Below are 27,199 nucleotides of genomic sequence, written 5' to 3'. Positions count from 1 at the left end.
GTTGCCATTTTAAAATAAGGTTTCCTTGTTCTTTTCTTCTATGTATTCCATAAGAGAAGAGGCCTTGAAAAGACTAGAGATCATAGGATTTGTTTGCTTCTTTACAATCATCAATACAGAGAGAGAGAGTGAGTGAGAGAGACAGAGAGAGAGAGAGAGAGGAGATATCCAGGAGGGCAGGGAGGGATGGGTGGGAAAGTACTGGGAAACCTCTACAGAGGGTGGAAAAGACTGTTTAGAATCTTTTTTCAGCCTTTGTGCCCTGGTTTTTCTTCATCTACGTGGATTTACCCACCTTTGGTGTTTGATGTTGCTGATCTTCAAATGGGGTTTTTGTGTGGACGTGGCCTTTTTGTTGATGTTGATGCTATTCCTTTCTGTTTGTCACTTTTCCTTCTAACAGTCAGGCCCCTCTGCTGCAGGTCTGCTGGAATTTGCTGGAGGTCTACTCCAGATCGTTTGCCTGGGTATCACCAGCAGAGGCTGCAGAACAGCAAAGATTCCTGCCTGTTCCTTCCTCTGGAAGGTTCATCCCAGAGGGGCATCTGCCAGATGCCAGCCAGAGCTCTCCTGTATGAGGTGTCTGTCAGCTCCTGCTGCAAGGTGTCTCCCAGTCAAGAGGCATGGGGGTCAGGGACCCAGTTGAGGAGGCAGTCTGTCCCTTAGAAGAGCTCGAGTGCTGTGCTGGGAAATCCACTGCTCTCTTCAGAGCTGGCAGGCAGGAACGTTTAAGTCTTCTCAAGCTGTGCCTTCCCTATTTAATAAATGGTGTTGGGAAAACTGGCTAGCCATATGCAGAAAACTGAAACTGAACCCCTTCCTTACACCGTATCAAAAATTAACTCAAGATGATTTAAAAATTTAAATGTAAGACCTAAAACCATAAGAACCCTAGAAGAAAACCTAGGCAATACCATTCAGGACATAGGCATGGACAAAGACTTCATGACTAAAACACTAAAAGCAATGCCAACAAAAGCCAAAATTGACAAATGGGATCTAATTAAACCAAAGAGCTTCTGCACAGCGAAAGAAACTTTCATCAGAGTGAATAGGCAACCTACAGAATGGGGAAATAATTTGCAATCTGTTCATCTGACAAAGGGCTAATATCCAGAATCCACAAGAAACTTCAACAAATTTACAAGAAAAGAAAATGCCATCAAAAAGTGGGCAAAGGATAGGAACAGACACTTCTCAAAAGAAGACATTTATGTGGCCAACAAACATATGACAAAAAGCTTATTATCACTGGTCATTAAAGAAATGCAAATCAAAACCACAATGAGATACCATCTCACACCAGTTAGAATGGCGATCACTAAAAAGTCAGGAGACAACAGATGCTGGAGAAGATTTGGAGATATAGGATCACTTTTACAGTATTGGTGGGAGTGTAAATTAGTTCAACCATTGTGGAAGACAGTGTGGCACTTCCTCAAGATCTAGAACCGGATCTAGAACTAAACCATTTGACCCAGCAATCCCATTACTGGGTATACACCCAAAGGATTATAAATCATTCTACTATGAAGACACATGCACATGTATGTTTATTGCAGCACTATTCACAATAGCAAAGACTTGAAACCAACCCAAATGCCCATCAATGATAGACTGGATTAAGAAAATGTGGCACATATACACCATGGAATACTATGCAGCCATAAAAAAGGATGAGTTCATGTCCTTTGTAGGGACATGGATGAAGCTGGAAACCATCATTCCCAGCAAATTAACACAGGAACAGACAACCAAACACTGCATCTCACTCATAAGTGGGAGCTAAACAATGAGAATACATGGACACACGGAGGGGAACATCACACACTGGGGCCTGTTGGGGAGTGGGAGGTTAGGGGAGGGATAACATTAGGAGAAATACCTAATGTAGAGATGGGTTGATGGGTGCAGCAAACCACCATGGCAGGTGTATACCTATATAACAAACCTGCACGTTCTGCACATGTATCCCAGAACTTAAAGTAAAATAATAATAATAATAATAAAATTAATGATCAGCAACAAAAACAGAATATGAGAACATCAGTTGGCAAAATCTCAGCTACTGTAAAAGGGCTGGATGATTCTTAAAGGCACAAAGAAAATAGCCAAGGAGAAAAATGACTAGGCAGGAATGGCAGCTTCACCTCATCTCACACACCACCTGTGTTTGTAGTGCATACTGGAAGAATTGCAGCGAGTACATATTCGCATTAAGATCTTTCCTCTCTTTGTCTCCAACAGCAAAAATCAAGATGGGACTCCTGAACTCTACAGACTCCTGGATAGATTCCCCCCACTTCTTTCTCCAGACAGTCTCTACAATGTCACCATTGTTATCTGCTTGGGACTGGCTGGGCTAAACGTATCATGTCCTCTATCCCTGTTTATGATAGTCACCAACTCCACCATCATCCCTGCAAATCTTATCCCTCTCCACTTCTGTATACCTCCTTTTCTGATTCTGTCTCCTATCACTTCCCATTTCCCAAAACTCCCACACTGATCCTTTAGAATGCATGGGTGTAGTCATTAGCAAAACTCTGGGCTAAATCTGTTCTCTATCCCTTTTAAGCTTCTTGCTCTAACTAGAATCCAAAGACACTGCTTCCCTGAAGTCTGTTCAAGTGATGCATACCTCACTTGAGTAGACTTCAGGGAAGCAGTGTCTTTGGATTTCATATTCCTATTAATCACCAAACTTGGGGGAGCTATATTTTGCTTCTTGCTTCTCACCGCTCTTTTAAACTACTTTTCTTCCTCCTTTTTTTAAACCTCCTGATGTCATCAGCCTGTATCCTCTTGATGCCATCCCTTGTCCCTTGAAGATTTTAGCTTCTAGCTCACTGCCACTTTCTCCTACATATACATAGGTGACTTTTCCAAAACTCCAGGTTTTCAGGTTCTTGAATTCCTCTCTGCCAATGATTCCTTCTTTTCTCTACCTTATCTACTCACTTCCATGGTCACATTCTAGACATATTCCTTTCCAATAATTATAAACTTCCTCTAGTATTTCAATTTTAAGCATCCAACCCTCTGAACACCACTTACTCTCTTGCTAATCTACTCATCCAACTCCAGAAATCCTTCAATCCTTAATAGTTAGAGCCTATTCATCTTTTCACGGTGCCCACTTATCTCCTCACTTGGCGTGAATTCTATGCATAGTCTTTATCATTATTTTATTCATTACCTTATATGCATCCTCAGTTCCCTTGTGTTTCTCTAGTTCTGCCATATGTGTTTAGCTAAACCACATTCCTGGCTATATATAACTCTCCATGTGATCCCATGTCTGAATGTAGCTGCAGAAAAACACACACACATGCCACCTCGACTCACTTTAAATTCCTGATCATGATGCTCAAGCAGACCCTTCATGCTGCCTGCCAATCATACTGTCTTACCCTCAATTGCTATCTCTCCCACTCTCCTGGATTATTATTTCACACCTTCTCCCTCCTCCACCTCCATCCCCTCCTCTCCTATCTTTACTCTCAGCTGATAACCTAGAATCATATTTCGCTGAAAAAAACAGAAGCAATTAGAACTTCCACCCCACATCCAGCTCCCAGCACGGCACCCACACTACTTCCTGCTCTTCTGCCCATACACCTTTCCTTTTCCTGAACTATCCACGATTCTAGCAAAAGCCAGTCCCTCCACTTGTGCACCAAGCTCCATCCCCACTTCTCATCAACTCAAGGACACCATCCAGTAATTCTCCATCTCTCTCTCTCTCTCAAAGTATTTATTTTTCCTTCCCTGTTGACATTTTTCCATCAGCAAAACAAAGCTATTATTTCTTTCCTATTACAAAGAAAGCCTTCTTGATTCCACTTCCTCTTCCAGCTACTTTTCTTATTCTCTTCTTTCTTTTATAGAAAGAGCCCTTGAAGCAGTCCTTGGTCTGCCCGTCATCCATTGAATGAGCTCCAGTCCAGCTTTCACCCCTCCACTCCACCAAAATTGCTTTGATCAAGTCACCAGTTTCCATCCCATTACTAAGGCTGTTGTTCAGTTCCTCAGCTTATTGGATCAACAGCATTTTACAGAGTTTATCATTTCATCCACCTGAAAATAATGTTTTCACTTGGCTTCTAAGAAATCACACTCTTCAGGTTTTCCTCCTACATCCCTGGACACTCTCTCCCATTCTCCTTGGTGGCTTCTCATCTTCCTGACCTCTAAATATTGTAGTACTCCAGGGCCAAGCCCGTGAACCTATTCTATTTTTCATAAACTCTCTCTCTTTTGGTGACCTCATGCAGTACCACGGTTTTGAATACTATCTATACACTGGGTATGCCAAAATGTATACTTTAGGCCAAAACCTTTCTTCTGGACCCTAGAAAACTCATATATCCAACTGCCTACTCAATATCTTGGATATCACACAGACAAATCAAACTTAACATGTTCGAAACTGACCTGCTGAGTATTCCCTCAAACCTGCTCCACACACAGTCTTCCCCATCTCAGTTAATAAAACTTCAGCTCTCATTCTATCCATTGTGACCTCAACCCTCATGCCTAATTCCTCCTTTGCCTTCATCCTACATTAACTCCATCAACAAAATCAGCTGTACCTTTGAAATGTATCTAGAATCCAGCCACTTCTCACCAATTCTCCTGCCTGTTGTTCTACTGTAAAACACCTCACTTCTCACCTAAAGTATCACAAAAGTATTCTCTGCTTCTGCCCTTGTTCCCTTTCAGCCTGAGCCTTACTATTAAGACTCATCAGTGTATGTCACTCTTCTACTAAAAGCCCTCTAATCACTTCTCTGCTCATTCGGAATTTAAGCCAAAGTTCTTAAAATAGCCCACAAGGCCTTACATGACCCGATGCTGCTTTCTGCTCTCCCCAACCTCCTCCTACGCTTCCCCTCCCTCATTCTACTCCAGGCAGGTTTGCTTCCTTGCTGGCCCTTGAACATGCCAGCATGCTCCCTGTGTGCGGTTCTCTCACCTGTCAAGCCTTCCTCTAAAATGTGCTCCCTCCACAGCATGCACGGCCTCCTTGCTCAATTTCTTTAGGTTTTCTTCTGCCCATCCCCTCTAAAGTGATGCACCGCTCCCATTCCACTCCTCTCTTCTTCTCCCCTGCTGTATTTTCCTCCATGTCACTTACTGCCTTTTCTTCTCTCAGGTTGTATAGATTGTGAGCTTTATGAGAGCAGAGGTTTTGTCTCTCTGCGCTGCTCCATCCCCAGCACCTAGGACAGATCCTGCCACTGAGTAAACACACAATACATGTTTGAGTAAGTAGACGAACAAATAGCGTGCCTGAGTTCAGATTGGCAGAAAAAAATGCTGCGATTCTACTACCTGAGATGAGCCAGGAAGAGTGGAGTGGCTGCTTGGAGTCAGGTATTAAAATCCATGCCGCTTAGCCATAGAAAGAGAGTGTTCAAGAGAATTTCCGGAACATAAAGTGTTCTGTTCCAATCTAAACCACTGCGGAGAGTACTTAATGAGACAGTCATAGAAATAATTTGCATGAAGCTACTCCCAGCATTTTTAAAATGAAAGAAGAGTCACATTTCAAAATCTTCATAAACCTGTCTAATTGTAAATAGAATGATTTTTTTAGAGCTGGGGGCAAGTAGTCGATGAAAACTCTCTACTGGATTAACTTTTACATTGAGCAAATATTAACAAGTAAACTAAAAATTCTAAGTACTCAAAATACTAGACAGGTGTTACTCAATTCTAACCTGAATCAGCACTACCCAGTATAGAGCAAAGACCAGCACTGATGCATCAAAAGAGATTACAGGATGGTACAGAATCCAAAACCACACACCAGAACCAGATGGAAACATCACCTTTTGCTTCTTCTAAATGAGGGGTCAATAATAAGCATTTAGCTGTATAGTTGTATTTTTGTATATATATTTGTGCCTAATTTAACTGGTTAGAAAACTGTATATCGTTCATTCCATGTTTCATTAATTCCATGAATTTAATCCTCCCCTATTCATTTTTGTTGTTTTTATAAGGTCCCAGGCTAACAGAATTATTTTTAGTATTTTTAAAGAGAAGTCTAAACCAGATGAACCCAAATGGCATTTGTGAAAAAGATTTTAGTTCCAGATAAATATTTCAGTTTAATGGAACCCAGATAAATAGTAACTTTACCAAATTGCTACTAATCATAATTTTTTTCCTATTTGGTGATACAGGCTATGGTAATACCTTTTATGTTCTGTCCTGCTTGTGCAAATCAGTGCTACTTTTTCTAAAGCTTAGGTTGAGAATCAATATAAAAAAATTACGTTATTATAATAGGCATCATTTTCACTAGTATTTATTGAGTACTTGCTCTGCCAAGGATTTTGCAAACATTTCACTTAATCATCAAAACAACCCTAAAACTTCAGTGCTGTTATGCTCACTCCAGTTGAGAAAACCCAGGCCTGCAGAAGTTGACTGCCGAGGGTCACTCAGCTGCTAAGTGGGGAAAACTAGAATTTGGTTTCCAGCATCCACATTGTTAATGTGACTTCCAAATATGCTTCATGGTCTGAGTCATACTGTGTGAGCATATGCTAAAGTCATTGTTGAGTGTATCTTCTTGTTGCTAAAGGTCTGCTATTTGAGGAACATTAATATTCGACCTTGCCTTCTGTTTATAAAAAAGGAAACACAGGATTTAACTGATAATTTTGCACCTTTAAACTCCAATGGTAAAAGGCCAAGACCAAAATTCAGGGAATTTTAAGACCTGTTAATCACTGGTATCACATCCAGGACTGTATTAAATAAATGCTAAGTGATAGTCTTTCATTTTGAAGTCACTATAGTGAAACTAATAAATTGTATACATGATGAAACTTTCTGAAACTACTGGGGTTTTTATTGACTTGTAACTGGCTATAAACTTTTATTAAAATATTATACAGTTTATTTTTAATGTCTGCATGTTAATCTTGTTTGTAACAGTATTAAGTTATGCAAAATTACTAAATAAGTAATAGGAAAGAATGTAAGTTCTTATGAGTTTCAGAAATAAATTGAACGCTAAGATTTATCTTCTCTTCTAAATGTACAAGAGATAATACGGTAAATAGATGACTGGGGTAATCTTTGAAACAAAATAAAAGTTAACCATATTTGTAATCATTTAAAAAAGAAAAATGAAAATTTGACATTCTTTTAGAGTATTTTCATGTGCCAAATATATGAATTTTCCCCATATCATTTAAATGATTAAAAGCAAAATAGTATTTGGGAATTACATTTTAAACTTCTCATGGTAGTTGTGAAACCGATTTTATAAAGAAAAAACATTGATTCAAATTTCAGTTTAAGGAGTCTTAGCACGCCAACACATGTGATATTTTTGGAAAGCTGGTGCAGCCCAGATTGCCTTTCATTGAGAAATACAACAGAGTACAGAAAGTCCTGGTTTCTATATTACATGCTGTAATGCTCCCTAGAAACTCAGGCTTCGCAGCAAACTAGAGGATACATTTTCTTTTCTTCTTTCATATGCCATATTAGCTTTGAATATTGTATATTTAGAAATAGCAATAGTTTGGCTGAATAGTTGTCTCTTTTACTTTCCTGGGTATCGGGAAATCATTTCCTGTTCTATATTGTATTTGAGTTTTAGTAGTAATCCTGGTGGTGGTGCTCTTTGTCTTACGAGATCCTGTAACTACCTATGAATAAAGTTATTTTTATATTAGCAGTAGTAGATTAAAAATAAGTTTTGAGCTTTAAGATAAAGGACATCACCACTGTATTACATTGAAGGGCAGCTCCAAATAGCTACTCAAAAAGATATCCTGCAGCAGAAAAAAGCTTGGACATGGGAGACAGACAGATCCATGTGGCCCTGGGAATGTCACTTAACCACTGTGGGCCCAGTTTCTACATTTGTAAACTTGAGCTAATCCCTGTCTCACAATATTTCATCTCAGTTGACTGACAAGACATCACATGTAAAGCCTCAGCACAAAGTCTAATACACAGTAGCTAAGTAGGTAACATTAGTCACTGTATTTCCCTAATCTTTGTTTAATTAATATACTGTCTTGAATACTATTAATAAAAATACAGAACCAGCATGAGACCACATTTACTTTGGGGAATTTTTTTTTTTTTTTTTTTTGAGATGGAGTCTCACGCTGTCACCCAGGCTAGAGTGCAGTGGCGCAATCTTGGCTCACTGCAACCTCCAATTCCCTAGTTCAAGCAATTCCCCCACCTCAGCCTCCAAAGTAGCTGGAATTACAGGCGCCCACTGCCACGCCCGGCTAATTTTTTTGTATCTTTAGTAGAGACAGGGTTTCACCATGTTGACCAGACTGGTCTGGAACTCCTGATCTCAGGCAATCCACCCGCCTCCTGGCCTCCCAAAGTGCTGGGATTGCAGGTGTGAGCCACTGCACCTGGCCTGTTTTATTTTATTTTATTTTATTTTTGAAGAGAAAGGGTCTTACTCTGTCACCCACTCAGGCTGAAGTGCAGTGGCACGATCATAGTTAACTGCAGCCTGGAACTCCTGGGCTCAAGCAATCCTCCTGCCTCAGCCTCCCACTATAATCCCAAAGTGCTAGTAGGATTAGAGGTGTGAGCCACCACACCTGGCCTTGCATTTACTTTATACCTGGTGAGTTCAGGGAATTGAAGAGAATCAACCTCATATTTTGAGTGTAAGTCAATTTTAATTTGTATAATTCTTGGTGAATTATATACAGTAATTATAATTAGAACACATATACCTTAGAAACTCCTTTTACATTACATAATTTAACTTACATTGCAACCCAGGGATATAAGCATTGAATGTATTGTTTTTATGCTGTTTTACAAGTTAGAAAAATGTCACTTTCTGAAGTGAACTGACTTCTTAAAAGTAGAGATGAAACTTGAATTGGAACCTGTGGGCTCTAAATTTTGTGTGGGCTTCATTAGATCATGTTGCCTTCTCACAGAAATAAATGTTCTTTCCTTTTATAGTGACATGTTAGTGGATGGCTGGCCACTATAAGAAAAAGCTAACTCAAGAAGCTAAGATGGTCTATAAATATGATAAGAATTGAGTATTTACTGTTGAGAGATTATTCTTTCTCAAAATAACCCTAAGACCTTTCATACAATTAATATATTCATCATACTTCAGTGTGAAGTAGACTTGGCTTGAAATGAGCTTTCTTTTCCTTGGGTTCTCTTTTTTGGCATTATTTATGATAAGTTTACCTAAATGAACTAATAGTTTCATTGTCTATTCTCTAGCATATTGCAAATTTAGAAAGTTAACAAATTGATATTTAGGGAGTGCATTTAATCTACTTAAAGAAACCTAAGTTTACATCAAAAGTATTAAGTATTTCATATTTGGCACTATTCACAATAGCAAAGACTTGGAACCAACTCAAATGCCCATCAATGATAGACTGGATTAAGAAAATGTGGCACATATACACCATGGAATACTATGCAGCCATAAAAAAGGATGAGCTCATGTCCTTTGTAGGGACACGGATGAAGCTGGAAACCATCATTCTCAGCAAACTGTCTTAAAGACAAAAAACCCAACACCGCATGTTCTCACTCATAGGTGGGAATTGAACAATGAGAACACTTGGACACAGGAAGGGGAATATCACACACCAGGGCCTGTTGTGGGGTGGGGGGAGGGGAGAGGGATAGCATTAGGAGATATACCTAATGTACATGATGAGTTAACGGGTGCAGCACACCAACATGGTGCATGTATACATACGTAACAAACCTGCACGTTGTGCACATGTACCCTAGAACTTAAAGTATAATAAAAAAATAAAATTAAAATAAATAAATATTTCATATTCAACTTCATAAGTATTTTATAGAATAAGTCCATATATCCATATGGGAGTTTGAATGTTCTTTCTTTCTTAAGGTAACGAATGTATCTAAACTTCAAATTATTTGTCCAAAAGAACACACAAAAAAATCAGATAAAATGATTCATAATGAAAAATAAGATGGAGGAATGCAGACACAACATACGAAGATTTTACATATTGGAATACAGTAATTTGGGTTTATTCCATAGGTCAGTGTTAAGAACTATGTAAAGTTCTTGAGATTTTAGCTTACCAAAGAGTTAGAAACTAAACGGTTACCGTTTCATAATGCTAGTAGAAAACACAAGTCTTCTGGGTCAGAAACAAAGGACGTTGTAATTCAGAGCAAAAGCAGTAGCCAAGTGTCAGCCTGTTGCTTACACCAGTTCCTTATCCCTTTCTTCCCCCATATCTAACAGGGTTGACACAAAGGACCAATGACGGATGCCCATATACATGTGGGTTGTGTTAAAGGAGAACACTGACCTTGGGGGATTCATACAGGCCTGCTTTGTAGCTAGAGGGAGATATCGCCTAATCCCTCAAGGTTGCTCACTGCGAGCACCACCCTGAGAAATGGCCCAGATAAAAAGCAATCCCAAAGTCTTTCATTCTTGTTATTCCTAAAAGTATCTGCAGGACTGCTCAGGGCCACAGCAGAATGCCTTTCCCAACATCAAGTAGCTCTCAACATGTTTCCATGATAAGAGACACACTCCCCTAAAATATGAGAAATATTGACATCAGTGACAATGCTCTTTATGCCAGTGACTCTGAAGAGGAAGGAGGGAAATCCTGTACCCTTTGCAAAAGCCTGCAGGTGATTTTGAAACAACCACCTCACTGATCTGGGCATTTGTAGCTATATAGGGTAGCCATAGAAGTTTGGGCAGGAAGGAAGTGTTGTAATCTTATTTTTATTTTATTTATCGCTCAAGGCATTATGTGGAGAATTGATTAGAATGGACAAGACTGAAGACAGAACCTAGTAAGAAGGCTGTTATGACAACTCTGTTAAGTACCACAAGGTGATCTGAGCTCATGTAATCTGGATGCAGAAGGTGAACAAAGAGAGGAGTGCTGGGCTGGAGAGGGGGAAAGATGAGGAATGGGAAACAGTTGGGTTGGAATGGCACATTGGTGAGGAAATCAGCAGGTAAGAATTAGGGGGTACAGTAAGTTTGAGGGTAAGATACCAGGTTCAGTTTTTGAAAAGTTGTTTTTGAAAGATTTATTAATTTCAGTGGTCTATAAAGTAAACATAACTGGGTTCAATATATACCAGGATGTAGAAAAAGGAATTTATACATAATTTAGAATCCAGTAGTGACATTTACCTTCTTTTAACTTAAAATTAGCCAGAATTATTCACTTCCTAGTTAGGTCTCTGTCAAACACACACACACAACACACAACACAACATTTAGCATTAAAGTGAATACTGCAGTCCACTAGACACTTTAACTCATGATGTAAAAATCTTAGTCAAAAATAGTACAAAAATTTCAACGTTGGTACCAAATAATATACAAAGTGTGTAATATTCTCTAAAGTCCTTATCAAATGGACATGATGAATGGACACATCATTTATAATAATAATTTCAAATTATTCTCATTATAAGCCATATTTTAAAATTAATTAGGAGAAAATTTTATCCTCTTATTTCTCTATACTAAATTGTAATAATCAGTTTCCCATGAGTAAAGTGCATAGAGTCAAGAAGGAAAGAAGCCAAGGTCTGGATTACTAGATGATAAATAAGAAGTAAAACATCATTCTTGGTCAAAATTCCAGCTAAAGGTGGCCCAAATCATTTCATAAACAAAATTAACATTCAGTTGTTGTTTTTGATCTATCTACTTTTTCAGCAACATTAGCTCTAGACACAAACATCTGATGCTTGAAAAGTTGGTAAGGGGGCAAAAAATGGGGTTTCAGAAGTCTGAGTCACTGATATTTTAGTATTTTTAATAAAGACAAAAATAATACTGGGCTCTGAGAATATAATGAGTGTTTCTTCATTGCACAACACAGAGCCAGCTGCCATGTTCTTACCTGATTGCAGGTATTGATGTCTATGCCCCCCTTCAGATATTCCACGACTTTGTCCAGGTTGCCTGCTCTGGCAGCACGGAGGAAGCTTGCATTGCTGTCAGACTGCGAGAAAAATAAAAGACCTTTAATGAACTGTTGATGAAATAGAAATGTATCGAATACAGAAAGGCAAGAATGTTTACACTGAAGTCAGAAAAGCTTTAGTTGGAAAAATTTCAATAATACTGAGTTTAAAACATTGAATAATCATTCACTATATAAGGTAGCAACTTCACAATATTTCTAGAGAGTTGTTTAAGTACATTAAAAGTCAATATTTTAGAGTATAAAAGAATCATTAAAATGGAAATAATTGTTACTGCTTTATTCTAAATCTTCAGCCACATTTGAAGACGTGTTGATGCTAGCCCCAAATACTGCTATTACTCATTCATTTTAGCTTCAAGATTCTAGTGACTTTATACTGAGCTAGCATCAAGTCAAAAAAGAATCAGAAAGCTAAAGAAATTAAAGCTACTGGGTTTTTTTCTTTCTCTTTCCTTCCTGTTGGTTTTCAGATGCTTCTGAGAGAGAACACTGAGTATGGGTCACTTGGCAGTCATCTGGTCTCATTAGAAGGGAATAACAGAAAGCTCCGAGGGTGCTTTGAGGAAAGGGGATAGCACTACTTGGCAGGTGTGGACTGGGCTGATGCAAATTTTGTGATCCCAGTGATTTTGGATAAACATGATCAAATTTAAACCACCTGACATAATACCAGACTAAAATCTTTTGGTAAAGATGATCACTCTGGATGGAAACTGCTTTTTAAGTTTCTCATCTTCCCACACTCTTCTCAAAATCGGATGCTGGGAGACTCAGCTGAATTCTGCCCGTGAAAATTCCTAAAGAGAGTTGCTCCAGATGCACAGTTACAATCACATGGCCCCCTGGCTTGGTTATCAAGTCTGACTTTTAAGCCTTAACATATTGTTGGGTTCCAAGACACCTGCATAACTGTTATAATTTTTGTGATATAATATCTGACTAAAGAGAAAATGGAGGCATGAAAAGGGACATAATTTACCTATTAGGAATTGAGATGAAGGTTTGATGACTCTTAATCAAACATTCTCCTCACTAGGCTACACTGCCTCCCTCCCTCAAACAAAGTACTTGGCAAGAACCTCTTGGCACACTCGGTCAGAGCTATTTATTATGATCTGTGGTGATGTACAGAGATAGAAATGCAAGTATTTTCTCTGGGAGTTTCAAATATGGAATTACTTGCATACCGTTAAAATGATTTACACATGGGAAGACTGAAAACCATAGAACTAAATTACCTCACTTTTAACCCAAATACCAAGTGGCTTATATGTTTATAAATAAGATAGATTATTTATTAAGAGTTGAAAGGTGTGACTGAAATCTATACATTCAGAATTCATGCACTGATTCTTCAGAAATGCATCATCATATGATTAATATCACACTGTTCTTCACTCTTCATCCTTCCTGAAGGCTGTACCAATGGCAGAGTGCCCCCAAGAATATCTGCAATGCTGCAGCGACTGAACTGTGACTCATTTTTAAATGCCTATTCTATGAAATTTATTTTGCTGTTTACAGCAAATGCTAAATTCCAGAAGGATTTCCTACCTTCAGGTTTGCTGTCACAGCACTTAAAAGTGAGTTACAATACTGTGTATTATGTTATATTAATATCTCACATGAAACATTGATTTTACTATAAAACAACAAAAATTAAATAGTATTAGGTTACAGATATAAAATACGAACATATTATTCCTGTATATAAAGTTTTTCCAAAACAAATCTGTGTGCTATATATTATATTAGAGGTTATTCCTAGAAAGTACTTCCAATTTGTACATAAAGCAGATGCTTATAGGTAACACTTACTGAGTGTTTAGTGGGTCAGGAACAGAGCTAAAGGAGTCACATGTATTATATCACAAATACAACAATACTATGCGAAAAAAACTATTCTTATGCCCATTTAATAGATGAGGAAAGAGATTTAGAAAGTTTACAGAGTCACGTATTTACACACATTTATTTAGTGGAAGACCTGAGATTTAATTTATGTTTATCAGTTCAGAGCTGTAAGTTTTATCTGCTATCCTATCCCACACCTTCAAAGTATCACAGTGGATATTACCACAGATTCCTAGCCTGTGAGCTCTAGGTTTATTTCATCTGCATTAACCACAGTTATGCCTTTGGTCTACATATTTACCCCATAAATCATGGCACTTGCTAAATAAAGTGCCTCAGCTGGAGAGAAAATTCTTGACTGCCATCCCTACCCTCACAGCTATCATCCCTCTATACGCACCTAGAAAATTAAGAGCCGACCTGAGACCAACTACTTAGAAACACATTCATTTGAGAATGAGGAAACAGGTGATAGAGGATGCTTTGCATTAAGAAGCCAATTGTCTGCCTTCCTCTACATGCTTAACATGATTAAACTCAGCAAAAGATCAGGTTGCTCTATTGTTCCTATAAAAAAGAATGCTGTGAACAGGTGGAGCCAGAAGAAGAGCCTAACACCAAAGGAATGAAGAGACACCTAGAAACACCAATGCAGCAGCCTAGAGTGGCAATGATGGTCTGATGGGGCCTCAGGTATTGCTGAGGAGTATATAATAGACCATCTTTGAACCTTATCTGGGGATTGGACATGATATTGAGGATTGCTTTTGCCGTTACAGAGTAACGAAAAGTTTTCATAACTGGTTTTCTCTTTTCAGAATCAAACTTATAAAAAGTGAATGCATGTCAAAGTTATAGCAAATCCTTAGAATTTTAGCAAACAATGCTCCCAGTGTTCTGAAGGGTCTGGGTCCTATGGAAATGTAATATCTGAGCCATTCTGCCAAGGACCACTTCAGCAGTTGAGTCATAGGAGACTTTTGTGTAAGTTGAATTCTTCTAGAACCGCTTTAAAGGCTTTAGCTTCCCCCAAAGTGAGAAAATGCATTAAATGGAAATATTATTATAAAATAGTCTAAGAATGTAAATTTCAAAGACAGAAATAAAATGAGGTTTTAAAAGTTATGTATGAATATTGACATTATTGAAGCTCAAATTTATATACCTGCATAGAAATATATATTCTTCTCTCCCTTCCACACAGACACAAGCACATCATACCCTACAATGAGGTCAATCTGTGATTAAGGCCCTTGACACAGCGCTTTGGATAAACAGTGGTTAGCCGGGTTATCTTCAATCAATACAGAGATGAAAGAGGATTCAAACATTCATGGAGAGAGATAAGCAATTTTTACCATGCTGTGTTTCCCAACTGATTATGATGAAAGCAAGAGTTTTTAAATCAAGTATAAGTAGGAGGAAAAACATGCTTTTAAAATAGACTGTTTTCTTTGCTCAACCAGGAAATTTCACACATAAAAGCATAATAAAGAGAAAATGAGGCAAAAGCAACTTCTTTGGGAGAAAGTCTCAGACAAATTTAAGACTATCCTCTCTCTGCTTTGCTGCTTTATGTCCCTAGGACTCTCAAATCCTAAAACAAATCGTGCTTATGCTCATAGTCAAACTCTGGACAAGGAATTCCAATGCTGAGCCCCACCTATTTTAATCTGCAACAGATGGATGTCATTAAAACTTGCCCCCTTTATAACCCTGGAGTGACATCTCAGGCCAAGAAAGAAAAATTTCCCATTAAATTCTTCTTGACACAGTTCTGTATGTTGTCTTGTATCTGAATATTAGAAAAACAGAACAACTTTCTTAGCACCCAGCAGTGTGGACATGAAAGGCAGGGAGGAATGTGCATTCATAGAGCCACATTATATCCCAAAGGAGTGCTGACCTGAAGGCTCTACGGGCATATCCACAGGGGCCCATGAGCTTGCTACAAGTTTTTTAATTCTTTAATTCTGTGCTTATATTTCAATAATAACCTAATAAAGAAAATATTAGCATATTCCAAGTCCTCTACATGGCTACCCTATACGTGAGTATAACCATATAACTTCAGTATATGTCTTTGTGTTTATAACTCGGTACATAACAAGTGAAGTCCAAATGATATACAGATGCATAATAGACAGAACATTTTGCTGTAGTACAGAGACAAGAATGGTCAGAGAATCTGCTCATCATACATGGCAGGAGATGACGAGCCAAAAGTGCATGAGCAGCAGCAGTCAGTAGCATATTAACATATGCTCAGATGCTATCTTCATATGGTCCAACTTGCACTGACCATTAGCAGTGAGTGTAATAGAAAATCCACAGTGAAATATTTTTTCAGTTTTCAATTTTAGCTTTTATTGGTTTGCGTACACAACTCTATCCCAATAGTAATTTCCTCTCCAAGAAAATAAAGAGAGCTTTCAAAGACTATATTCTCTTAAAGCTATTCTCTGATAGCTTTAAGTTTTATTAGCTTGAAGTAGGAAACAACACCTTAAAGTTATTAAGAATAGTTTGTACAACATACTTACAAAAAAGGTATTCTTTATATTATTTTTACTGGAGTCAAATTCAGAAACTAATTAAATACAGAACTCTGAGGTTATATCTTTTTTATTACTAAACATAATATGTTAAATTTAGTTTTAGACATTTCCATTCATTGTATTAAATTTATGCCCCTTATTTGAATAATACTATAAAACTTACATAAGTTTTACTTAATTTGTCAAAGTTTCTTTTTTATAGTGGCACAAGAATTTAAGGAGTTTTATGTGGTTTTATGTTTTTAATACTTAACACTATAATAAAAATAACACTGCAGGTCATAATTTTTTATATACTTTAAAAGAAATCAATAGACTATTCAAGTTTGAGAACCACTTGTCTAAAAGGGTGGCCCAACCAGCAGTCCCTACTAGCCTTAAAAGAGTGACACTGAACACCTCCCCCGTCACAGTCTCTGGCTTATGGTGTGCCCTACACACGTATTTGCTGACTGGCTAACCTTACGTAAAGCACATGCTCCTTGTGGAATTTGAGGAATCTGCTTATTTTCTTAGGAAGCAGTCATTCCTTTGTAAAAACAGGGTCATTTACCTGGCTACTCTGAGAGCTGCATTTTTATAGCAATACAAAATAAATAAAACTTAGTAAAGAAACTTGAATAAGAATACCAGAAAAATACGGGATATTTTTACAATTTTTTAGGTCTCTTCCTAGGAATGTAGGATAAGTTAAAATCCATGTCTAGCAAATTGTGACTTGTCTGATCTTGGGTCATTGTATGTCTCAATTTCCTTATCGAAAAAATAAATGTACTTTATAGAATTGCTAAGGAAAAAATATGATGATTTGAGCATGCTTACCCCACTGACAGGCACAGAGGACACTTACTGAGTTTGTTTTATATTAGTGGCTTTTCTTGTGAGGGATATATGCAAAATAACAATAATAAATCAAATTATTGATGCACACACATGACTTTCTTTAAATGTGAAGGTTCCTGGCGTTACTGTGTTGCCAGCAGCCCTAAGCTATACCAGAGTACTTAAAAATACACTGAGATTGCCGGGCGCGGTGGCTCACGCTTGTAATCCCAGCACTTTGGGAGGCGAGGAGAGCGGATCACGAGGTCAGGAGATCGAGAACACGGTGAAACCCCGTTTCTACTAAAAATACAAAAAATTAGCCGGGCGTGTTGGCGGGCACCTGTAGTCCCAGCTACTCGGGAGGCTGAGGCAGGAGAATGGCGTGAACCCGGGAGGCGGAGCTTGCAGTGAGCCGAGATCGCGCCACTGCACTCCAGCCTGGGTGACAGAGCGAGACTCCGTCACAAAAAAAAAAAAAAAAAAAAAATACACTGAGATGTACAGGTATAAAGGGACAAAATAAACCAGAACTGGGTGTGATCTGTCACCAGTGATGAAGATGCTGCAGAGAACTCTCTTTGTGATATCTGAATGCTTGTACCTACAGATTTATACTTCTGTCCAAGGACTGCGCTATTGTTTAATTAATTCAGCTCTTTCCTTAGCTCACATTATTATTGCTACCTTGTCGAAACCAACAATTTGGGTTCAACCAAGAACTGCATGCTGGATATACTAGGATTTTTTAGAAAGAATTGCAGAAGTTACTTTCTTGCAGTCAGAACACATAAGTGATATAAAACACTTGACACTGCAAAACCCACTTGACAATTTCTATTCAGCTGCTACCAACATATAAACCATAAATTTGTACACTCTGGCTCAAGCATGCAGGTTAACCTACATATATAGTGTCCTTCAACAGCTCTTTAGATTGCTACTAAATGAAAATTACTGACAGGTCCTCTAATCTTCAGAGAGAGTAAATGTAACTTCCCAAAAGACTGTTCTTAATCCAGTGGCCTTTGTGTTAAGAAAATTGGTTCAGACATAAAAGTGAACTCTATAAGTGCTTTAGTTAGGAGAAGAAGATAGAGTAAACTTAAGTGTTTATATTTTTACTTTTTTTTTATTATTATACTTTAGGTTTTAGGGTACATGTGCACAATGTGCAGGTTTGTTACGTATGTATCCATGTGCCATGTTGTTTTGCTGCACCCATTAACTCATCATTTAGCATTAGGTATATCTCCTAATGCTGTCCCTCCCCCCTCCCCCAACCCCACAACAGTCCCTGGAGTGTGATGTTCCCCTTCCTGTGTCCATGAGTTCTCATTGTTCAATTCCCACCTATGAGTGAGGACATGCGGTGTTTGGTTTTTTGTCCTTGCAATAGTTTACTGAGAATGATGTTTTCCAGTTTCATACATGTCCCTACAAAGGACATGAACTCATCATTTTTTATGGCTGCATAGTATTCCATGGTGTATATGTGCCACATTTTCTTAATCCAGTCTATCGTTGTTGGACATTTGGGTTGGTTCCAACTTTTTGCTATTGTGAATAGTGCCGCAATAAACATACGTGTGCATGTGTCTTTATAGCAGCATGATTTATAGTCCTTTGGGTATATACCCAGTAATGAGATGGCTGGGTCAAATGGTATTTCTAGTTCTAGATCCCTGAGGAATCGCCACACTGACTTCCACAATGGTTGAACTGGTTTACAGTCCCACCAACAGTGTAAGTGTTCCTATTTCTCCACATCCTCTCCAGCACCTGTTGTTTCCTGACTTTTTAATGACGACCATTCTAACTGGTGTGAGATGGTATCTCACTGTGGTTTTGATCTGCATTTCTCTGATGGCCAGTGATGATGAGCATTTTTTCATGTGTTTTTTGGCTGCATAAATGTCTTCTTTTGAGAAGTGACTGTTCATGTCCTTTGCCCACTTTTTGATGGGGTTGTTTGTTTTTTTCTTGTAAATTTGTTTGAGTTCATTGTAGATTCTGGATATTAGCCCTTTGTCAGATGAGTAGGTTGCAAAAATTTTCTCCCATTCTGTAGGTTGCCTGTTCACTCTGATGGTAGTTTCTTTTGCTGTGCAGAAGCTCTTTAGTTTAATGAGATCCCATTTGTCGATTTTGGCTTTTGTTGCCATTGCTTTTGGTGTTTTAGACATGAAGTCCTTGCCCACGCCTATGTCCTGAACGGTGTTGCCTAGGTTTTCTTGTAGGATTTTAATGGTTTTAGGTCTAACATTTTGAATGTTATTTAAGATAACTATTAACACAAAATTGAGAATTGGAATCATAACAATATCTAAGTTTAACTAAATAGATAAATTCTACCTAAATATTTTAAGCAAGAGATTATATTTGAAATTTCATTTTTAAATAAAGATAGCAATTTTTCCCGTAACTTAATATTACATTTTAACACTAATTTTTGCTAGCACACTAGATAAATTATATCACTTATCAATGCTTTCCCTAAGATACCAACCATGAAAAATAAGAACCACCTACAGCATACCAATTCTATCTCTCTCAAAGCATTAATTAAGATTATTTTGCAATGTTGTGTTGAGATTCATGAATTCCTTTCTAAAACTCTTATACTTTAAAAGAGAGTAAAATTGGAATATTTTACAGCAGTGGGAATAGGAATGAATAAACCATATCTATATGCACCATCAATAGATCTCACAAAGATAATGCTAAGCAAAACAAGTCAGACACAAAAAAGAACATGTCTTTTATTCCATTCATTAAAGTTCAAAAACTGGCAAAACAAATCCATGGTGTTAGAAATCAGTAGTAGTTTCAGAAAGAGTCAGAAAGGGGCTTTTGGTTGCTGATGATGTTCTAATTCTACATTCTAGTTCTGGGTGCAGTTTAACAGGTATGTACACTTCCTACATATCAAGATGAGCATTTATAATTTATGCATTTTTCTGTATGTATGCTATAATTAAATAAAATATTTACTTTAAAAGATGGTGACCTGGCCGGGTGCAGCGGCTCACACCTGTAATCCCAGCACTTTGGGAGGCTGAGGAGGGTGGATTGCTAGAGGTCAGGAGTTTGAGACCAGCCTGACCAACATGGTGAAACCCCATCTCTACTAAAAATACAAAATTAGCCAGTCATGGTGGCGGACGCCTGTAATCCCAACTACTTGGGAGGCTGAGGCAGGGGAATCGCTTGGATCTGGGAGGCAGAGGTTGAGGTGAGCCGAGATCACCCCACTGCACTCCAGCTTGGGCAACAAGAGTGAAACACTTTTTCAAAAAAAAAAAAAAAATGGTGACCCTAGTTTAGGCAACAGAGTGAGAACCCATCTTTATAAAAAATTTAAAAATTAGCTAAATGTGGGTAGTCCTGAAAAATAAGTTATTCCTAATTTATAAACTGATTACAAAAATCACAGAGAAGTAAATAGATTTAAAAATTAGTATTCAAAAGCATTATATTTTTTTCACACTGGAGGCAATTTTTAAATGCAGACTATATTATGTGAGATTTTAAATGAAATTTGTATTGCATATTTATGGCACAGTCTAAGAGACAACGCAGATTACTAAATACATAGAATTTTGTTCTTTAGCTCAAAAGAATGCTTACTAAGAATCAAACTCTGGAGCATTTTTTTTTTAGTTGTTCTGATATTCATGAGGCTTTGTAATTACAAAAATTACACAATTCTCTTTGATTATACATGAATTATTATCCTTGGTATATATTGTATAAATAGCATTACTCCCCTGTTCTTTAACATGTTTACTACAAATTCAAGAAGACCAGATCTGGTTCAGAGATCTCAGTTGTTAAATTTTCCGGGATAAATATAAGTGAAGTAAGTTATCAGAGACAATTTTATACATTAAAAAATTCTGAATACTCATTTTTTGATGGCATTTACTTTTCTGAAAATTGAATCAAAATATTAATAATGTGATGCTATCCTCCAGTGAATGAGAATTACTACCAAAAAAAAAAAACCCGAAAAAACAAAACTAGTAGGAACAAAAACCACAAACTAGAAAAGATATTTCTGATGAAATATCTTTGATAACTATTTGATAACTATTTTATACTTCACATTCTCTATGTGCTTTTAAAACTTTAGAAAGTGCTTGTGTTATATATATATACACACACGCACACACACTTCTATGAGCGTAAATATATGCTCATTTTTGAAGAATTATTAAACTGAAGAAATGTGAAATCTGTAGTTGGTATTTCATGACATAATAGAAGTGCGACTTAAAAGGTAACTTTGTTGTGTTAATATTAGTTTGGCTTCATAAAATGTCTCTATAACTATGCCAGTTACTAAAATGTTTATGGCAATTAGGCAACCAAAACTTTCACTAAAATGGGAACTTTAACAAAGATAGGTGAAAACTTTCTTAGGTGTTTATTATTCTGTTAGTTTCCTATTGAACTTTATGGTGAATTTAAAATTTAAAGTTCTCACAAGGAACAAAATAAATAGGTTTTGATTACTTGTACTCCAGTCATGATAACTCTGAAATGCCTACAGAACTCAGAAGTTCCAACACTGAACACGTCAGTATTTTCTGAATTTGAATAGGAACATGGTAAGTTTGTAGACGAAAATATTTGTGACTTGTATGGCAACATTTCCAAATTTCTGCTAAGAAAATCAGAGTAATAGGGAAACATTTTGCTACAGCTTTAGGTCAGATGTCAGATTAAATAACAGTTTGAGGTCCATGTTAAAACTTAACACACTTATATAAGACTTCAGATTTTTTCAAGAAATAAGATACTCTTTGAGAGGCCTCAGCTACACAGATTTAAGACATTACTGCTTCAGTCAGGTAAGCACCTTCATGTCTTTAGCCATTAAACTCTGTAGGAAAAGTTAATATTCCTTCCTAAAGAGTCTATCATACTTCTAGAGAATAACATGTGAACTAGAAAAATATGATTCCCTCATTTTTATTACTGGTTCCTCTTGGTGTGGAGGTATCTTAAAACATCATAGTTGAATTCCACATACAACCTCTAACCATATTGTTGAACAGATACATTTGAAAAGTTCTGCCTATCGTTTTATGTTCAAAATGCTGACAGTGTAAAGGAAAGCAAAATATTATGCAAGTCCTATGTTGACTATTATGGTTTCCAGATAATTTGCCCTAATATTCTTAATAACCAAAGTAACATGGAAATCTGTACTTCTTCAGGCCAACAATAGAAATAATCAAATCTTACAGCTCCACATTGGATGTTTAATAATACCCACAGCATCTATATATGACTGAATTCTAAATAGCTCTCAGTTATTGCTTTAGGATCTCCAACTGGTATTAATTGGGTATAAAATAATGAAAAACTTATTTTTAAAACAATTTGTATCACAGACCCAATCTCTTTCCCAATTTTCCACTAGCTAGATAGCTCTGTAAAAAATGTTCTGCCAGTATCTAAAAGTCAACGTGCCCCAAAATGAATATAGGCCCAAGCACGGAAGAGCTGATAGAGTTTTTACATATTGTACACAAATTTCCAAAGGAATTTCCTTTTGGATCATCACTGGTCATCAAAAAAAAAAGTTGGTTTTATAACTGAATTACAACCACCTATAACAACATTTGGGTCAAGGGAAAAAAGAGAGAACTTTTGAGATCCTTTGGTAACAGTAGCTTATTTAATTCTTTCTTTAAGAAATATTGTCTATACAAAACTCTTTTCATTCCCTAATCAGCATGTTAAAATATTACAGGATGTTTAGAGAAAAAGATATATTAGAGTTCATCCCACTGCAATACTTAAGGATTAGGATACATGAACCTGAATTAGGTCTTAGCCTCCTTCAAGGCTTTTAGAACTGTCAGGATATGAAAAACAAACCCAACCAAGTGAAAAAAATCTTTCATCAATTTTTCATTATGCTACGCATCCGCATCCTACAGTGTTAATTTACTCTTGCCCCCTTGAGGTAGGCACCACATTTTTATCCCCATTGGTCTCCTTATTCTGCAGCCTCAGAGACCATCTGCTCTGAAGCAGACATCACTCAATCAGAAGCAGCTTCGTGACACAACACAGATGAGGTGCTCACTGCACCCCAAGGGCTGCACACACTAAAAAGTAGATTGCTTGTTTAGTATTAAATTATTCAGGATTGAACAAAAAATAGATTCTTAAAAGCTTCACAATTACATAAACTACGGAGACTATTTTAAAAGAACTTGCATATACTTTTCTATCATGGTACATTTTCTCACACTGTTAATCTTAGTGTGGCCCCATGAAGATGCACATGGAAACACAGGTTTTTCATTTGTAACAGTCTAATATATATACATATATGATTGATTTTCCTAGGAGATATCACTTAATTATAGTTTAACCACACTGTGACCATCTGACTCTACTTGCCTAAATATCTCCTGCCTTGGCCTCCCAAAGTGCTGGGATTACAGGCATGAGCCACCGTGCCCAGCCTACTCCCTTTTATTAAACTGTTATTTAAGCTTATTGTTGATACTTTAAAAATGTCCAGAATAGACAAACATACAGAGATGAAAAATAGGTAAGTGATTGCCTGGGGCCAAAGGATTTCATGGGGAGGACAAGGGGGAGAGGGTAGAGAAATGGAGAATGACTACTGATGGTTACAAAGTTCCTTTCTTGAGTGATAAAGATGTTCTGAAATTTATTGTGGTGTTGGTTGCACAACTCGATGAACATACTAAAAACCATTGGACAATATACTATAAATGGGTGAATTGTATGATATGGGAATATATCTCCATAAAGGTGGGTTTTCTTTTTTTTTTTTTTTTGAGACAAAGTTTCACTCTTGTTGCCCAGGCTGGAGTGCAATGGTGCAATCTCAGCTCCCTGCAACCTCCGCCTCCCAGGTTCAAGCGATTCTCCTGCCTCAGCCTGTGGAGTAGCTGGGATTACAGGCATGCACCACCATGCCGGGCTAATTTTGTATTTTTAGTAGAGATGGGGTTTCTCCATGTTGGTCAGGCTGGTCTCGAACTCCTGACCTCAGATGATCCACCCGCCTCAGCCTCCCAAAGTGCTGGGATTACAGGCGTGAGCCACCGTGCCCGGCCAAAGCTTGGTTTTTTATTTTAAAAAAGTTCATTGCCATCTGTAAGATGACAAAAGCCCATTTTTCTAATGTGTATATAATTTTTGAGAACTTACTCATTCACCCCATTCTCCAAAGTATGTGGGTCACAAATGGGGATGCACAGCTTTCAGCATCTTTTGCATATTTGTGACAATTTACATGGACACTGAGTGCAAATGGTGAGCTTTAGAAGGAAAAATTCCAATTCTAATAAGTCAGCATTATACTAAAAGATATATATAAAGGTATTTGGCATGCCTTTTCTCACTCCCATCATGCCAGCCCAGTGGTGCACAACAGTGTCAGCAAATATTTTTAATGTAAAATTTTTTAAGAGACTAAAGAATATGTAATATGTGTACTGTATAAGAAGAAAATTGCTTCCCAGTTTAACTCACGGAGTTGACTTGATTAAATTACTGGAAGGATCTAGCTGTATCTATCTAAATATGTAAACATACTGGAAAAAAATTATAGCTTTCAATTTGTCAAGCAAAAATAAATCAGTCAAACAGCAGGTTATTTTATGATAAATAGTTGAAATAATTTAATCTGTCCTTAACAATGAGTTATTTAGCTGAGATGAGAATCAAAGAAATATTTTTGAAGTACCTACTATGTACCAGGCACTGTGTTAGATGCTAGGGATTGAATGTAGAAGAAACAAACATGATTCATCCCCTCAAAGATTTTATGATCTTTGAAGTATAAAAACAAAACAAAACAAAACAAAACAAAACAAAAACTTTAGCTACAAGATAGACCAGGAACAGAAGTGGGAAAAGTAGACCCAGGGAGATCCATGTAGAGGCAGTAGTCTAAGCAATAGGTGTTTGTTTGTTTTACAAACTTATTTTACTATTTACGTTTAGAAGAGAGATTGCAATATAGTATTTGATAAAGGTTCCTGCTGGTAAGTCAGGTGGAAAACATAGCCAGCCCAGGGAATAGCAAGTGCAATGTCACAGGGGCACGAAAGAACATAGTATAGAGAAAACTATAAATTCAGTATAAGTGAGTTATAAAGATCATATTGGAAACAGGAAAGAAGTAAAATTCTAAAAGTAAAGAAGGGCCCAGACCATTAATGTTTTGTATGTCCTGATAGTGAGATTGAGTGTTACACCATAAGTAAAAGACAGGAAAAGGCAAGATCAGAATGTCCATTTTAAAATTACCACTCTAGCATGTGATGAGGATAAGCAGTGTCATCAGGGACATGTGAAAACAAAGTATTAATCATATATAGGAAAAAAAAAGCTGTAAAACTTGGGGAAATTGACTTTGAAAGTTTATGGAAAAGAGAAACTAGGGAAAAGTTGGAGACTTCTAGCTTTTGCGTGTAATAAGTGACACTTTCAATAAAGATCAATAATTTAGGGGAACAGAATACCCTAAAATTGGAGAGAAGAACACAGTTTGGTTTTGACCGGATTGAACTTGAAGTGCTGTCACTGTAGAGTAGGGAATTAAAAATGCAAGGCTAAAAAGTCCAAGAGATGGGCATGGACTAAAGATAGAGGCCATACAGTGACCTCTGGGAGATGGCCCGGTTTTTCTGTAGACACTGGATTTTGCTTCACTCCTTCCCATTTCTCTGCTCATGAATGTACTAGGAATAAGGAAGGGCCTCTTGTAATGCCCCTGGAAGGGAATAATGCTGACCCATCAACATATTTAATGAAATACCAGGCAGTGAGAATAAAATAAGGAATTGCAGTGCATACACGCACATGCACACACACACACACGAGACTAAAACAAAATTTTGTACAGGAGTTTTCTCATGAGCTCAGAATACTAATATCATGCAGCTGACATTTTCTCATTTTTCCCATAAGACCAGGGCACAACTGAGAGGCCACTTTATCCTCATTGGATGTGACCTGCTGTAACTTTCTAAATTTACCATTGTGCTATGAACTGTAATTGTCAGGAATGTTTGGGCTATTCAATTTGAATTCTATGCAAGGTATAGCACTTACATAATTTTACACTAAAATGTAAAAGAGAAGATTGGCTGAAAAGGTAGGTGTTTGATTAATTATAGTACATAGCACATGGAGTAGAAAAAAGATGAGCAAATCAAGTATTTGTAGCTTGCATTGCCTTTAAAAAAAACTTAGCTTATATTACAAAATTCTTCTGTTGGAACTCCATCAATAAAAATCCAGGTAGTTATTACTGTATTTCAAAGAATATCTGAACTTCTTCTGAGGCAGCTTTCAAAACAAATTCTTGATTTGTTGGGGTAAGTGTACTGGCATCAACTCTAGAGAGAATTTTGAAAAGTAAGGAAATTCCTGATTTAAACACAACTAAAAACAAAAGCAAGGTTAGTTAATTCATCTCATGGAACTAAACTTTAGCCCAGATGCCCAAGATCTTCTTTTAAAAGAAAAGTCAGGCTTAAGCCAGGCTTAAGGAACAATGAAGAATTCTTTACTAGTTGTCTTTTATTATTTGACTTCTACAGGAATTTGTATTAAGTGGGCTCTGTGAGTCTATTTCCCAGAGGCAAGGATAGCTTCTTCAGGACCCTGCCTTAAACCTACCCTCAAGTTTGACCAAGTCCATTTACTCCGGGGTCCCCAACACCCTGAACATACAATCATTTATAAATATGTGTTGACAATGAGTTAGAAGCATAGCACTGTGCTAGATGTTGTGCATGGCTCAAGTGGGGTCCAAATTCATCTGTGTACATGTCTATATCCCCAGTTGGCCTGGCCCTCCAAGGTAGAAATAGTCCATAACTTATTCATTTTTATTTCCACTGTCAGCACAGTACCTGACACAGAATAGATGGAGAAGTATTTCTGGAAATGAAACAATAT

General features: G+C 37.3%; 1 protein-coding gene across 50 annotated transcripts in view; it reads right to left on the bottom strand.

Annotated features, from left to right (window-relative positions):
• The window catches only part of ANK2 (ankyrin 2), a 689,728-nt gene that overhangs the window by 195,447 nt on the left and 467,082 nt on the right, over positions 1-27,199 (bottom strand). For all 50 annotated transcript variants that reach the window (XM_030799037.1, XM_012502792.2, XM_030799074.1 and 47 more), the window contains one exon: positions 11,910-12,011. In XM_030799037.1, coding sequence (XP_030654897.1) covers positions 11,910-12,011 — 102 coding nt within the window. The remainder of the gene's footprint in view (positions 1-11,909; positions 12,012-27,199) is intronic.

Source organism: Nomascus leucogenys, chromosome 18 (genome assembly GCF_006542625.1).
Source record: "Nomascus leucogenys isolate Asia chromosome 18, Asia_NLE_v1, whole genome shotgun sequence".
NCBI lineage: Eukaryota > Metazoa > Chordata > Mammalia > Primates > Hylobatidae > Nomascus > Nomascus leucogenys.
The sequence above is the reverse complement of the archived record's forward strand: the minus strand, read 5'-3'. Positions and strand labels throughout refer to the sequence as shown.